This window comes from Podospora pseudoanserina, chromosome 4 (assembly GCF_035222485.1).
Source record: "Podospora pseudoanserina strain CBS 124.78 chromosome 4, whole genome shotgun sequence".
Lineage (NCBI taxonomy): Eukaryota > Fungi > Ascomycota > Sordariomycetes > Sordariales > Podosporaceae > Podospora > Podospora pseudoanserina.
Genome location: NC_085923.1, coordinates 2,317,834 through 2,332,993, shown reverse-complemented (window position 1 = coordinate 2,332,993; position 15,160 = coordinate 2,317,834). Strand labels below are relative to the sequence as shown.

General features: G+C 54.0%; 5 protein-coding genes across 5 annotated transcripts; 1 reads left to right on the top strand and 4 right to left on the bottom strand.

The window, feature by feature from the left end:
- Positions 1–935: 935 nt before the first annotated feature.
- Positions 936–3,194, top strand: QC764_408180 (uncharacterized protein; the record flags this gene model as incomplete). Its single annotated transcript, XM_062947107.1, is given in 5 exon segments — positions 936–981; positions 1,041–1,063; positions 1,081–1,785; positions 1,909–2,370; positions 2,448–3,194. 3 exon segments carry the CDS (start codon positions 1,447–1,449, stop codon positions 3,192–3,194), a joined length of 1,548 nt encoding a protein of 515 aa, XP_062800576.1. The 5' UTR covers positions 936–981; positions 1,041–1,063; positions 1,081–1,446.
- A 1,402-nt stretch (positions 3,195–4,596) lies between these two features.
- DBP9 (ATP-dependent DNA/RNA helicase) lies at positions 4,597–6,988 on the bottom strand. The gene is made up of 4 exons (XM_062947108.1): positions 6,529–6,988; positions 5,313–6,456; positions 5,171–5,258; positions 4,597–5,112 (listed from the first exon to the last, which is right to left on the bottom strand). Exons 1-4 carry the CDS (start codon positions 6,856–6,858, stop codon positions 4,821–4,823), a joined length of 1,854 nt encoding a protein of 617 aa, XP_062800575.1. The 5' UTR covers positions 6,859–6,988; the 3' UTR covers positions 4,597–4,820.
- A 226-nt stretch (positions 6,989–7,214) lies between these two features.
- QC764_0067330 (uncharacterized protein) lies at positions 7,215–8,577 on the bottom strand (the record flags this gene model as incomplete). The annotated part of the gene is made up of 2 exons (XM_062940591.1): positions 7,215–8,403; positions 8,455–8,577. The coding sequence occupies 2 exons, from the start codon at positions 8,575–8,577 to the stop codon at positions 7,987–7,989; spliced, it is 540 nt and encodes a 179-aa protein (XP_062800574.1). The 3' UTR covers positions 7,215–7,986.
- Positions 8,578–9,049: 472 nt separating this feature from the next.
- Positions 9,050–10,477, bottom strand: QC764_0067320 (uncharacterized protein; the record flags this gene model as incomplete). Its single annotated transcript, XM_062940590.1, has 3 exons — positions 9,683–10,477; positions 9,444–9,572; positions 9,050–9,366 (listed from the first exon to the last, which is right to left on the bottom strand). The coding sequence occupies exons 1-3, from the start codon at positions 9,732–9,734 to the stop codon at positions 9,050–9,052; spliced, it is 498 nt and encodes a 165-aa protein (XP_062800573.1). The 5' UTR covers positions 9,735–10,477.
- A 102-nt stretch (positions 10,478–10,579) lies between these two features.
- TRM8_1 (tRNA (guanine-N(7)-)-methyltransferase (tRNA(m7G46)-methyltransferase)) lies at positions 10,580–15,041 on the bottom strand (the record flags this gene model as incomplete). Its single annotated transcript, XM_062947109.1, has 2 exons — positions 10,580–11,041; positions 11,146–15,041. The coding sequence occupies 2 exons, from the start codon at positions 15,039–15,041 to the stop codon at positions 10,981–10,983; spliced, it is 3,957 nt and encodes a 1,318-aa protein (XP_062800572.1). The 3' UTR covers positions 10,580–10,980.
- Positions 15,042–15,160: the final 119 nt, after the last annotated feature.

Here is a 15,160-nt window from a genome sequence, read left to right as displayed (position 1 = left end):
CTGACGTGCTCTGTGAGATGAGATGAGGGGACCCCCACGGTTTTGGGATGTATCTACGCGCATGTGTTTGCTGGTACCACAAGGCTTTGAACAATTGAGTAATGGACGAGGCCACTGTTGACGCAGTCAGCACCTGGGCTGTCACTATCACTTGAAGTGAGACGTAGATGGTCCCGGACATGTACATTCGACCACATGACTTTTACATCGACTCTGGGGTTTACCCTGATGGGGTTTTGCGAGGTGGGTATGATCTGCTTGTGGTTACACGGGTGTGGTTACACGGGGCTAGACATGGTGATGGTTGCACGGTTACGGTGTTTGGGTGAGCATGACGGGATCGTGGAGGTTGTTTGTGCAGCGGTGGCGGAGTGGGTGAGTTAACCAACACCCTGGGAAAGCTGGGAGTTGGGATGAGAGCCATCGCTCTGTTCAGTTGGGGTTTTTCCATCTCATCTCAACTCGGATCGAACAGGGAGCAAGCTGCTTTAAAATCAGAGAGCTTTTCGTCTCATGATGGTAGGGAGCAGCACTGACTTTGTATGTAAGATCTCGTTGTGTGCTTTCGTCAATTGATTTGAGAACTTTACTTTTATTATCATCAATTAACAACTGAGCAGTGAAGCAAGAGAGGGACACTGCCCCATGAAGCGTACTTTGCCTCCTCTCTTGCCCCTTGCAGCAGCTCAAAGTCTACGGCACCTGGTTTCACATTTTACATTTTGAAGGCTTTTGGGGTCCCATTGATGGATATCTTGGAGGTGGAATCTCAAGACCATACATATACACACTTGTACCACAAACCACATGAATTACCCGCAGTTCACTCATGCACAAAACATCCCAGCCAATCACCACCCCCTTATAGAACCACCTACATACTTGATAAATAAACCATGATTTCTGTTACTATTGAGGATATCACCCCGTCTCAGGTGGTGACCACCCCCCTCCTTTGACCTCCTAGGTCGAACAAAGAAGGTTAGACACTCCCCTCCGTCTCCAATGTCACCCTTCCTTCTTTCCACACAATCCCTCAGCTCAACCTGGTTTAGTCGCCAAGACATTTATCCCAGAGAGAGGTTTCCCCCCTCCCCTTTCATCACCTGCGCACCTTTCCCATGTGCAAGGAAGCGACGTCGAGGAGGGGGAAAACCGTCTCATCTCTCCTCTAATCCGTATCTATTTCCCTTCTCCTTCTCCAACCTCTCTCGCGCCTTTTTTTTGACCAGACTGAAACCCCACGCACCCCGCGGACAGCGACTGAGCCCAAAACACATTCGCAAATTTACCGACCCCAGCCAGTCAGAGCGCAGGAACACGGTCGTGTGCCGCGGCCGCCGTTTCCATCCTGCTGTGCCTTGCATACCGTACACTACCTACCAACTTATTGTTGGGCCATAACATTTGGCGATATAAGGGTCGCGCGTGCCCTTCTTTTTCGTAATGGCGAGGAAGGAGGATGGATTGACGTCGCCGACCACACAATCGACGGCGGATGAGAAAGAGGTTTTGACACCAAACAACGACGCGATGAACACCACTGGGACTGGGTGGCGAAAGCTATCAGAGGGGGATGAACGACGAGGGGCTGCATCAGGGGAGGAGATGCAGATTGAACTAAACGAAACTGTCGCGACAACAAGGGACACAGCAAAAAAGGTGGATGCCGGGTCGGGGGGCGCGAGTGTGAGCGCGGCGGAGATGGTCGAGTACAAAGTCTACAGGAGGAGGTGGTTTGGGCTGGTGCAGTTGACGTTGTTGAATGTGATTGTTAGTTGGGATGTAAGCCTATCTACCTCGTCGGGGCCAGATCTGACCGTGTCGTGACCTTGAATTGAATCCCGCCGTTGGGTTGGACCAAGCATGTCCTGAGCTGGGTAGAATGGGTTGCTAACATGTCACCAGTGGCTCACCTTCTCCCCCGTCGCCAGCCACGCAGCTCGGTATTTTTCCACAGACGAGAACACCATCAACTGGCTCAGCACGGCGTTTTTGTTTGCTTTTACGGCCATCACCCCGCTGGTGATTTATGTGTTGCATCTCGGGCCGAAGCCGTCGATTGTCACCTCGGCGGCCTTGATTCTTGTGGGCAACTGGATCCGCTATGCAGGGTGTCACTCTGGTGAAAAGGGGTTGTTTGGGGTGGTGATGTTTGGCCAGATCCTTACCGGTCTTGCTCAGCCTTTTGTCCTTGCGGCTCCGGCGCGGTATTCGGACTTGTGGTTCACCAACCGGGGGCGGGTGGCGGCTACGGCCTTGACCTCGCTTGCGAACCCGTTTGGGGCTGCGCTGGGGCAGCTGATTATTCCGTTTTGGGTTGAGGGTCCGGGGGATGTTTCGAGGATGGTGTTGTATGTTTCTGTGATTGTGAGTTCCACCTTTGTATCCTCCCTCCCCTCCGCCGCCGTTTGCCTGTTTATATCTCTAACCCTGAGGTGGCACAGTCGACGGTCTGCGCGCTCCCCGCCTTTTTTATTCCTGCCCGCCCCCCTACACCGGTGGCACCTTCTTCACAAACACCGAAACTGTCGTTGATATCGTCGGTCAAGTTCCTGCTTCGCCAAACGGAATTTTATCTCTTGTTCGTCCCCTTTGCGATTTATGTCGGTTTGTTTAATAGTATCTCGTCCCTCCTCAACCAAGTCTTGTTGCCACACGGTTACAACGATGAGGAAGCCGGTATTGCTGGGGCACTGCTCATCGTCGTCGGCCTTGTTGCTTCGGCCATCACGTCGCCTTTGATCGATAAGTATAAATCATACCTCTTGGCCATCCGGTTCGCGGTCCCCATTGTTGGACTTTGTTACTTGGTTTTCATCTGGATGCCTGGGACTAGGGACAGCGGGGGGGTGGCAGGGCCGTATGTGGTCATGGCTACGATGGGGGCGGCGAGCTTCAGTCTCGTGCCGGTGGTGGTGGAGTTTTTGGTTGAGCTAACGCATCCGATCAGTCCCGAGGTTACGAGCACGTTAGCCTGGAGCGGGGGACAGGTGTTGGGGGGTATATTCATTGTTGTGAGTGGTGCGCTGAAGGGAGAAGGAGGAAAGATGGAGAGGGCGTTGGTTTTTCATGCGGTTTTGGCCATGGTTGCGGTGCCGTTGCCGCTTTGTCTGGGGTGCTTTGGACGGGGGGAGAAGTTGGTTTTGAGGAGGGTGAGGAGTGATGAGGCTGAGGGGGAGAAGAGGGGCTGAGGCGTAGAGTGAGTGGGTGTGGGTGTGGGGTGGGGTGGGGGTGTGGGTGTGGGTGTTGTGGTTTGTGAAGTTGAGCGTGTACTTGTTAATGATGATACCCCCTATCTTATGATATCTCTTATTCTTTTATGCTTCAATTCATGTTTGGTTTCGCGGAGTATATAAGATGCGGGATGATGATGATGATGATGATGATGATGATGATGATGATGATGATGATGATGATGATGATGATGATGATGATGATGATGATGATGATGATGATGATGATGATGATGATGATGATGCAAAAGAGACGGAAACATTCATGATGAAACATAACCTCTTATCTATATCCCCTTTCACTGCCCCCTGCCCACTGTTCTCCTCTCTCTTTTCCTCCCCTCTTTTTCACTGAGCACCCTGCACCGAAATCATTGACAACACACACGAAATCGGTTGGCCCATATTTTATTGCGAACCATACCTTGAAGGATGACTACCAGACTTTCAACGATAGTTAATAGGCCTTTAAAGAAAATTCAAAGGCTTATTGACTTTCTTTAAAGGTCTTTTACTACATTATTATAGTAAAGGTATGCTCGGTATGGGCGGGATATTGTACCCGACTATGTGAATGACTGTAAGCTGAAGGAAGTGTGGCCACAGTTGATGGAGATTGGATTGGCGAAATGTTGCCGGAGAGAAGAATGGGAGAGAAAATCTTCAAAAGGGTGAAGAGGGGCTTTCATCAAGAGAGAACCTTTACAGAGCCCCTTACATGTCTTACCAGCGCCCCCCCACCCCCACTACCTATTTACCTACCCATCCTCCTCTCGGTGGCACTCCAAGGGCACAAGCATCGGTACCAATTCAATGCCCAGTACACCCGCCACTCAGCCTACCTCTCAGCCTGTCTCGACTTGCATTAATGGCCAAGCCATCTCCGCCCTTACCGTGACTCTCAACACGGATAACGGTTTGCAGAAACTGCATGACGGGGTCGTGATAAAAGGCAATCAATGAGACCTGTTAGCTCCTGTGAAATGAACTGAAGCCGTCTTCACGTGTTCCGAGGTTGGCCTTGTTGTTGGGACATCCCCCGTCTGGAGGTGTTGATCAATGGAAGGCTGGTGGTTGGTTTGGGTCGGGTGACCATGGAAATGATGGTGGTGGTGGTGGTGGTGGTGGATTGAGGAGTGGGGGGTAGTGGGATTGGTAGGCTCGTTGAGGGGGGTCATGGTATTCTTGGTTTGATGATGGTGGCATTGTGTTGAGTGGTGAGAGCGAACTTTCTGATTTGGTTTGATGTGTTTGTTCTGGTCCCGAGTCAACTCAGATGAGATTGTGATTGATGGTTTGATCCGATCCATCCATGAGATGAAAGAGTATCAAGTTCAAGTCCAAGCAAAAAGAAATGATTCAAAGAACAGACGTCTTATATGCCCCCTCGGACTTCTGTGCCAAACTTACCATACCCCTCAAAGCCGAATGAAACCTGTCACAAAATCTGTCTTGATCCTGTCAGAAAACAAGAGAAATTCCCATTATACACAGAACCCAACAAAATGCCACATGGTATAAACTCATCTCTTTTTTAACCACATAGCCCTCAGCCTCACCCACTCGCTCGTGTCCTCGTGTTCATCACTTTTTCCTCCTGACCTTGAACGTCTTCAACGGATCCCCCTTCCTCCCCCCACCAACCTTGAACGACCTCCCCTTCCCCTTCGCCCCAAACTTGCCCCTGTGCTTCTTGTCCTTGTCCACCTTCTTAAACGGCACAAACCCGACCGACCCCTTCGTGATCTCTTTCTTTGCCTCCTTGGGCAAAAGATAATCAGGGACGTGCTTCAGATGGGCCTGCTGTCTTGCCTTGTGGCCCAGCTCGCCGTCGTGACGGAGGTGGGAGAGCTCGGCGGGGTTTTCCTCAAAGTATCTATCAACAGAAAATTAGCAATTGCTACTGATTGGGGGAGCAAAGGGGCAATACATACCTCTTCAAAGTCTCACTCCTCAACAGCTCCTGCCTCAGTTCCCTCGTCCTCGCTTCTCTGATCGCCACCTTTGTTACCGCGCGGAGGGCTAGATAATGTCAGTGTGATGACTTTAGTTAGAGCAGAAAGAGGGCAAACACACCATCGTTCATCCGATACCTAAACGCCTCCATCTGCTCCTTGCTGAAATTATACGGCTCCAACTTCCGATTCATCTTCCCCTGCGCCCTCACAATCTTGGCCAACACTTTCTCATCCTTCTCACAGCTCTTTATCGACGTCGGCTTGTGCTTCCCAAACAGCTCCTTCGGCACCACGAACGACATCGCAATCCCCGTCCTCCCCGCTCTCGCCGTCCTCCCAATCCTGTGGGTATATGATGACGCAGACGTGGGCAGGTCAAAGTTGACAACTGCAGCCACATTTTTGAAGTCGATGCCTCTCGAAACACCATACTCCTCATCCCTCTTCCCCTTCCTCCCCCCCTTCTTCTTTCCCTTCTTCTCCTCCCCTTCCCCCTCTTCCTTCGTCTCCTCCTCCTTCTCATCCCCAAAAACCTCACTCCTCTCATCGCTAGCAATAATAATATCATAAATTCCCTTGTTAAACTCCTCAATCACCTTGATCCTCGTGTTGACCGGCAGCTCCGAGTTGAGGATACAGCTCCTGATAGAAAACTGCTCAAAAAACAGCTTCAGCCGATAACTCCTGTCAATATCCGCCACAAAAATCAAGCAAGGTCCCTTGATCAGCTGCAGCTTAAAGATCAAGTAGCTAATCAGCCACTTGTCATCCTCCCCGGTCCTGACATAATACTGCGTCAACTTCTCATCCTCCTCCCCAAACTCCTCCTTCAAATCCAGCAGCGTCGGGTTCCTGCAGAAAATCCCCTTCAACGTGTCCAGCTCCGCCGACAAAAGCGTCGCAGACATCATGGTAGTCTGCACCCCCTTCGGCATCGACCTCGCCAGATTCTCCATGTCCTCATCATACCCATAAGACAAGACAAGATCCGCCTCGTCAAGCACAAGGTACTGAAGATTCGCGACCGAAAGCGCGCCCGAGTCGACACTCTTCCACGCCCGGGCAGGCGTGGAAACAACCACATCCGGCACGTTGGCCAACAAGCTCCTCTGAACAGCATCAGAAACATTCTCCGTCAACTTCGCCGCCGTCACATCCTTTGCGCAAAAGGCCGAAAACTCCTCGATCGCCTTGTGGACTTGGTCGGCGAGTTCGCGCGTCGGTACGAGGATCAGGCCCGCCGTGGTGGGTGTGTTATCGGTCTATCATCCCCCAACCCCCAAGATTAGCATTCCCTTCCAATCCCTCCTCCCCTTTCCCCCGAGAAAACGTACCTTCTTCCTCCCCAAAATCCCCTGCAACACAGGCAGCACATACGCCGCCGTCTTCCCACTCCCCGTCTTGGCCTTGCAGAGAACATCCTCCCCCTTGAGCGCAAGCGGGATCGCTCTCCTCTGCACCAAGGTCGGCTTCTCAAACCCGAGCTTCGCAACCGCCTGGACCAATCTGGGATCTAGTCCCAGCTCGGAAAAGCTCAGCTCTTTTTCTTTCTCGACCGCCTTCTTCTCTTTCTTTTCCTTTTTTTCCTTTTTCTTTTCTGGTTCGGCAACGGCGGCCGCATCGGCCGCTGGTGGCTCGTCGTCTTGGTTGAGTTTGCGCTTCATGGTTGCGTTGTGAGAGAGTTGGTGTTGATGGATGGGACTGGTTTGCGATGCACGGCAAAGAACGTTTTTTTTGGGGGGGGGGGAGGGAGGGAAGTGTTCCAGCAGCAGCGCGCAGGCATTCGCCAACCAGAGGGGCCCCGAAAATTTTGGAGCTGTCAGTCCTCTGAATTTCTCTTATCGCGCCTGGCCGATAAGATAAGATTACACAGTTGACCCACTAAAGTGCATGCGGTCCAAGCCTGTTCCCCGCAAAGCTTAATTAACCCCCTGTCAGCTGGCCACCAGGGTCCTCACTTGATATGCACTGCACGGCTGATGATGGTCTCATCGACTACAGAACATATATATAGATATACATGATATCGAATCACTGACGATCACTACTGTCACTACTATCACAGCGCAAAAGTGAAAACTACAAAATCAATTGAAAACTACCGAAACCCATCGCCTAAGCGTACATGAAAGACCAGGACGAATCCCATCAAAACTATCATTACCACACGTTGCCGCGTTGCGTTTCCGATAACTCCACCGTCGTCCAGCCGGTCCCGATCCAGGCCAAGGAAAGTCGAGGGTAACACGAACAGTGTGTGACCACGAGAGAAGCCATCGCCGATAATACTTTTCAAAGACCGACCAAGAGAAAGACTCCCACAATAACAAACTGATCCAGAGCTCAACCGTGCAACGCCTTCCGAATAACAACAGAGAGCTTCTGAGCCGAAACTCGCCCAATTGTGCCGCCTCTGACCCAAGCCAAAACCATCCAATCCAATCATGACTGCTTGCCGAAAGGGCTGCACACCACTGACCAAAACAACATGCTCCATACAATTGCTCAAGAAGACTTCAAGGAGAGATATCACCGGGAGGAGTTCCGACTTTTGGAAACTCAGATCTGATTGTCAAAGATTCAGATCCAGATGACCGAGGACTGCGTCGAGGGCTATGTCGAGACGAGACAGGCGACACAGGCTTCTTCAGAGGCGCCTTGGGCTTATCCCGAGGTGGGCTATATTGAGGGTTCAGGGGACCTATATCCATGCTGGGAAGATCCTACATCGAGCTGTTTAGACCTATCGCGAGGTGATGTAGGGTCCATGGAAGTTGGTGTGACGGCGTCGCCTAATAACGCCGATCATACTCCCGAGGGTAGGGCTCCCGGACATAGGGGTCCCGCGGAGCAAAGTCCCGAGGAGGAGGAGGACGATCATAGGGCCGTCCGCCGCCATTCATGTACGGGTCAGGAGGAGGGTAGTCCCGGGGCGGTCCACGATAGGGGTCATCGTAGCGGCGCGCCGGCGGGTAGTCATCCATTGGGGGTCCACGGCGGGGAGGGGAGCGGTAGGGCCTGGCACGGTCCTCGTAGTAATCGCGCCGAGGAACAGGGGACCGGTCGCGGTAATCAGGCCTGTAGTCCCCGTTGCGGTGGGGACTGTATGCGCGAGGCGGACCCCGGCGGTCGTAGTCATTCATGCGGCCCGGCCCGCGACGAGGTGACATGGATCGCCCGCGGTCTCCACGGGGAATGTCAGCCTGAGTCTGTGTTTGTTAGCAACCAGCGCAAACTCGGCCAGCGGCAAGGCTACATACGTTGGCAGTGCAAGTGACGCGAACACCTTTGAAGTCGCGCTCGTTCAGCTTCTCAACAGCTGTGCGGAGGTCGGCAGCCGTCTCGAACTCGACAAATCTGCACGTCGCGTTAGTCACTTGCATTTTGCGTGATGTGTGCGGCGCATCGGAATGACATACCCTTCGCTACTGCCGTTGCGCCCCGTTTCACTGTAGACGACATCAAGGCCGGGTGTGCGAGCAAAGTCTTTGAGATCCTATAGAGCCAGTCCCATGTAAGTGGAAGTCCAGGTAGGTGCATGCCGGGATTTGTCAGGTTCGACGCGGAAAGACGAAGTCCAGAAAGCCCGGTGCCGCCAGCCCCGGTTTGATCGTAGCTTTGGAGCTCTATGCCATCCCCAACCGCAAAACAGACATTGCAAACAAAAACAAGAGTGCTCGGGCAGTGAGTGCATATCCTTATTATGCAAGGACGGGGGGCTGGCCGAATGGGAACATCACCATCCAGGAGACGGAACCATGCCAGGGGGAAGGACCAAGCGGGGGAGGAGGGGCAGAAAATGCACTTCGAGTCCAATGCTGACCAAACCGGTAAACTGAGGGGCAGAGGAGTCCTTCATGGCCAGAATTTTCGGCCCGGTCCAAATGTGTCCAAAGGGGGAGCAGGAGAGAGGTAACAGACCTGCCAGCTGGTGTCTGGGGGAAGTCCCGAAATCTGCAAGCGGTGCGGTGTGCGGCGCGGCCGGGGGGCACTGCTGCGGTCGTTGTTGAATCCGCCGCCGCCGCCGCCGCCATTGTTTTCGCGGTGTCGGTTACCACGGGCGAACTGGACAGTCAAGCGCTCGCCAAGGAAGGTCGAACCATCTTGCACATTATCGTCGTTAGCCACAGCAGTACGAGGGTCAGTGGGGGTGATGGTGAACATACGGAATGCTAGAAGCACGCGCAAGACGTCAGCATGATGTTTACGACTATGTCAATAACCTTGGGCGAGGGTGTGGGTAGCTTACCTGGAACAACATCGCGTGCATCCATGGGATCCTTGTACTCGATGAAGCCGAAGCCGTTCATGAGCTTGATCTCAGCAATGTCACCGGTGCCATGGGTGGAGAAGTGAGCTTCGATATCGGCTTTGGTAGCTGTCATGGGCAAAAGTGTCAGCAAAGCACGCCCAGGTGGCCACCTCGCGAGCAGCTCGCTGCGCCGCTCGAGTTTGTCGAGGAGGAGCGCGACGCGAAAGCAAACTTACCATTCCGAGGCAGATTGCCCAGGTAAAGACGAGTAGCCGATACCTCAGTCATTGTCGCTGATGAACGACCGGTCGCGTGCCAAGGTGAAAGCTATTCAGACGGAGAGAGAAAGAGTGAGTTGAGATGAACGAGCAAGAGGAGGGAGGAAGCTCTCGGAGCGTGGAGTGAAACGGAGGTCTTGTGCCTGTGTGTCAAAGGGAAGGCTCCGTCCAGCGGGTGGGGTTGACTTGGCCTGATGCCCGGTGGTGTCCTTCTGGCTGGCTGAAGTGTAAATAAATGCGCCCAGGACCAATTCCTCCCAGCACCTGGTAGCTTTCGGGGTGACTGGGTGGGCGGGCGATGCGGGCAGACTACAAACAAAAAAACGAGGCGCGCGTGGGGAGAGACGCGATGAAAAGGTAAGTACGGGCACGATGGATTGGAGGGGTGGTGAACGATGATGCGCAAATGTGGAGGGGAGAGAGTGGCGATGACAGGCCTGGGGAAAAAGAGATGGAGAAAAGCTCCAGCTGATGGAGAGGAGATGGGTGGATGGAGGGCGGAGATGGAGCGAAGTGGAAAAGAAGAAAAATTGGCTCGAGCACGAGCATGAATCGCTTGAGAATGACGGGGGGTTTCTGGGGGGGCTACGCAAGACCTCACATGCCCCCCCCCCAAACTTCCAAACGCACACCACTCGACACACTGTGTGGGAGCCAATCACATGGCCGAATCCCTCCAGAGCCTGCGCCAAGTCCTTCGCTCACCCAACGGGAGGCTCGCCGCGAAAGATCCCTGACACAAAGCTCCCGTCTGGATGGATGGTCCAAGCGATACAGAAGACTCCTTTCACTTCTTTCTGCCTTTTTGCCCATAAGGTGCTGTTTTTGTTATTGAAGGGTGCCACGGCATAATCTGGTCCGTACAACAGTTTCTAGAGAAGCAGCCTTTGTGGCACGATCAACACTCGGCTGTATCACTTCTCACACGGTACAAAAAACACTGGCTGGTATGCATCTCACTCAGGACACAGTTTCCCCAGCCTCGAGTCTCAGATCTGCGTCTTACCTGAATTTTGTCTGATAAAGTCTTTGTACAGTTCTGTCTGCCGCGTTGCCCGTGGCGTGTGTTATGGAGATAGATATCTACCCTCTACTATGAAGCAATCGACAACATCATAGCCGCCAAAATAGTAAAACGCCATTGGCTATGCAACTAAGCCAGAAATTCCCAATGCCGCATGACCTCTCCTGACCTGACCAGTCCATTACTACTGTGTAATAAATCATATGCAGGACATAAACCATGTTTTCAAGTCCTAGGCTCCTTCGAAAAGGATGTCGATGATCTCGTCCAGAAAGGTAAATGCCAGATGCGCGCTACAAGAAGCAGAATGCATGTTAGCATAGGGTACTCATTCCTCAGCCTCGTCCATGCATGGGCTGCAGCCTTCCACCCAAAAACACTAGAAAAAGAAACTTACTTCAACCTCCCATTATTCAACGTAGCAAAAACCCTCCTGCTTGCCGCCTGCGCATTCAATCTGCCCACCACACTCCCCGCCAAATCCGGCACCAGCGTCGCCAGCATCAAGCTCGCCTCCGTCCTCGTCTTCAACTTCTCCTGCTTCGTCCTCGGAACCTTGTCCCTCACCATCTCCCCTCCAGGCCACATCACCCCCTTGACCATATCCACATACCGCAGTATCTGCTCCTCCCCCACCAGCATCTTGACATTGTCCCTCAGCTTCCTCTCAATCGTGCCGCCCAGCAACTGATGCAGCACCACCACCACCGCTCTCCCCCTCAGCCAGTTGTTCCCCTTGTTCAACTCAAACACCTCCAAAAAGATGTCGCAGATGGGCTTGACGAACGGTTCCAGTTCCTTCCCTGCCCCAGTGCCATTCTCAAAAGCGTTCAGTTCCGCCTCCGCTTCTGCAGCATTGAGCACCACCCCTGTGCCCGAAACCGTCTCGTCGTTCAGAGGCAGCTGTGACAGTTGACTCGTAGCAGCAGCAATGAGGTTCTGTCCCGCAAGACTGAGCTGGTCCAGAACCGGAATACTCCCCAAAATATCCTCCATCCCATCCGCCACACTGTCATACAACCTACTGATCATATCCTTCCTGCTCCCCTCCCCATTACTCCCCCCATCAATCACCCTCTGGCTCAGAAACGCCCTCAAGTCCCTGCTCCTGCAAACATCCGGCAGCAACAACAACTCGCTCAGATACCTCTCCAACCCCGCCCTCCTCTTCTGCAAAAACCCCTGCTCCAGCTTCATCACCATCCTCCGCCTCGGAAACTCCAACCCCCTCACGCTCGGGTACCCCCCCCTCAGCTTCTGATGCAGCTCCAAAAACTCGCTATACCTCCTCTTCACCACCCACCTCGCCGCCGGCATCTTCTCCCCCGCGTTCCTCGACACCTCCACCGCATAAACCGCAAACTCCTTCCCCTCCTCGTCCCTCCCCACCTCAATCTCCCTCAGGATCCTCACCGTCGACCTCCCATACAAGCTATTATCGCTCTCCTGAATCACATACTGCCTCCTCTGCAGCTCTTTTCGTCTCAGCTCCCTCTGCAGCGACGCCTTGCTCTTTCTCAAGATCCTCAGCTCCGCCGTATTATTCGTCAACTCCGCCTTCCTCAGCAACGAATCCACCACCGCCTCCTGCGTGACCAGCTTGTCAATCTCATTCGTCAGACTGGTGATCGCCTCCGCCAGGCCCAAATCCCCCGGAGCGGCCAGGTGAACAGCAGCAACGTCATCCTCCGAGTCTTTAGCTTCGTCAACGTCCGAGGGCTCGTCCGACAAGAACCTGTTCTCGTCACCAAACAAGTCGTCATCCACAAACACCCCTATCCTTGACGCTGCCGACACCAGACCCAACGATGCGAGTGACGGTTTCTCCATCTTGTTGTTGTTGTTGTTGTTGTTTGTAGTAATAGTAGTAGGAGTAATAGTAGCAGCAGTAGTAGTAGTTGTCGTGTCCAACGACCCACGTGATGATCGGGTAGCCAAGTCCATACTCCCACGCTTGTTAGCGGCAGACCTATCGTCTGACGGAGCCCGCTGTTTCCCTGCTGCGGTGGTAGAAGTTGTCCCGAATAAACCCCCGTCCATGTTGCCGTTGTCGGCGTCTTCGTCCCCAAATAAACCGCCGTGTAGGTCCTCCACCTTTAGTGGTGTCTGCTGGCTGTCCTCAAGAATATTATTCAGCGCCCTCTCCATCGCTTGCACGACTTTTGTGTCTGGCACATTGTTGTTACTGCCGCTGTCTTGGTCCAGGCTCGCGATCGAGTCCGCCATGGGGTCGTTATCCCCTGTTCCTCCTACTTCGTCGTCAAATAAGGGGTTGGGTGAATAAGACCCCCGACCCTCGTCCAATGAACCTGACCGGCGGATGTCGCGGAGGTCAGGGACCGAGCTCATCAAAGGGCCGAGGTCGCTCCCTCCGTTAGAGTTGAAGGAAATGGCCCGGAGATCGGTTGCCGAGCCCGCTCGTCGGTTGTTGTTTTGGGGGTTATTGTTGGTTTGTAGCCTAGGGGCTAGGCGAGACACGGGGTGTGGTTTTGATGATGATGATGATGATGGGGCGGCATATGAGGCCGCTCGGGGAAGTGCTGTGGTGGGAACAGAGGCGGTAGTGCGTCTTGAGGCCTCCTCTGCAGCGAGGGCCTTGTAAAAGATCTCGGACTTGCGGAAGTTTTGAAAGTGTTTGACGCGCATCTCTTCCAGAACCGCGCTCTGAGCCCGTAGAATCTCACGACGAGCGCGGTAGTATTGCTCCGGCGTGGCCCGCTTCCCAGCCTTGAGGAAGTCGGAAATGATCCTCTTGCTAGAGTCGGGGACCTTGAGCTCAGGCCGGCTGAGGTAGGCAGCATCAATCTGTGCAAGATCAAGGCGATCCGACTCTGTCCATGGCGGTAGCTGCAGCGGCAGCTGTTCCCCCTCAAGCCCATCATCCTCGAGCGGATTCCGAAACCCATCCACCACGAGCCAGAACTGGACCAGCGGCATCAACCGCTGCCTATCCATATACTCCATGAAATAAGACAACCCCGATGGGTCCCTCAACAAATCCGTCAGAGAAGCCTTCTCCAGCTTGGAATCACTAGGCACGACATTGCTCCCCCCCTGCTGCGGCTGGAACCCCCTCCTATCCCCAGGAGTAGCCAAATGCTGCACCTTCTGATCCAACAACCTCTTCCCCATTTCCAGCCGTCTCATATAAACCTGATCCACCCCCTCCTGTTGTGAATCCCTCTTCAACTGACTAGCAACCTCGCTCCTAAACCTCCTCGCATCCGAAAGGTTATTCACCTTCCTGATCGCCCTCACAAACTTCTCAAACCGTCTCTCGCTATCCCCCACCCCCAGCCTCGGAAACGCAATCACCTGCTTCCCCCCCGTCTTCGGCGCAGGAGAAGCATGCTGATCCAACGCCGCCCTCAGCTTCCTCACAGTCGACCTATCCTGCAGCATACTCCTCCCATACCCCTCCATCAACTGATTCCACGTATCCGGCTCCGCCAACAACCCCATCACCGGCCCCAACACCGCACAAGCCACAATCTCCCTAACCACAATCCCCACCGCCCTCGACCCCAACACCTCCCTCCCCAGCACCTTTGGCAAAACCCGTCCCATCAACCCCCTCAAATAATCCTGCTGCGCCGTCTTGACATCACTAAACCCCAACCCCACCGCCGGATGTAGCCTCCCCTCCCGGTACTTACTCGCAATCGCCAAATCCAACTCCTCCGTCTCCGTCACACTCCTGTTCAGCTTCCTCCCCCTCACCGACTTCTCCGCCTCCCCAAAGTCCCTCAAATGCGCCGTCAAAATCGGCACCAACCTCATCGTCACCACCCCCGCCAAATCAACCTCTGCCAAACAATCCCTAACCCTCAGCAGCGCCCCCCTGATCACCCTGTCAACCTCATTCTCAAACACCGGGTTCGAACTGATACCCCCGTACCAAACCCGGATGAAATCCCTAATCACAAACCCCAGCACCTCATCCACCGCCGCCGCCACCTTGGGACTGTCAGGGCAAAGCGAGGTTTTCTCATAGCCCTGTCGTTGTCTCAGAGCCGCAACTTCCCTCCTCCAGTTCTCTCGTCCAGTGAATAAAGCGCCATTCGGTCGGCTGGTGATACTCCGCAGTTTTCGCAACTGGTACCCGCTCCGGGATGTCAGCACCGTCAGGGCCAGCAGTGCCGCGAGTGATAGTGTGACGCCAGCGATGAAGGCGTACCCGGCCCATCGCAAGGCAGGGAGGAGGTCGACTGCGTACCCCCAGGCGACGAAGCTCGCTGTGGCGGCGAGGGCTAGCTGTTTCTTCTTGCCGATGCCGTAGTAAAGGGCTGCCATGGCCGATGTGAAGACTCGAGAGGGACAGAACCAGGCATGTGTATTGCAGTGGTGTTATCGTCGTCGGCGCATCGTATGTTGTTTTCGTTGGATGCTTGTTCGAGGGGTGGTGGTGGGAG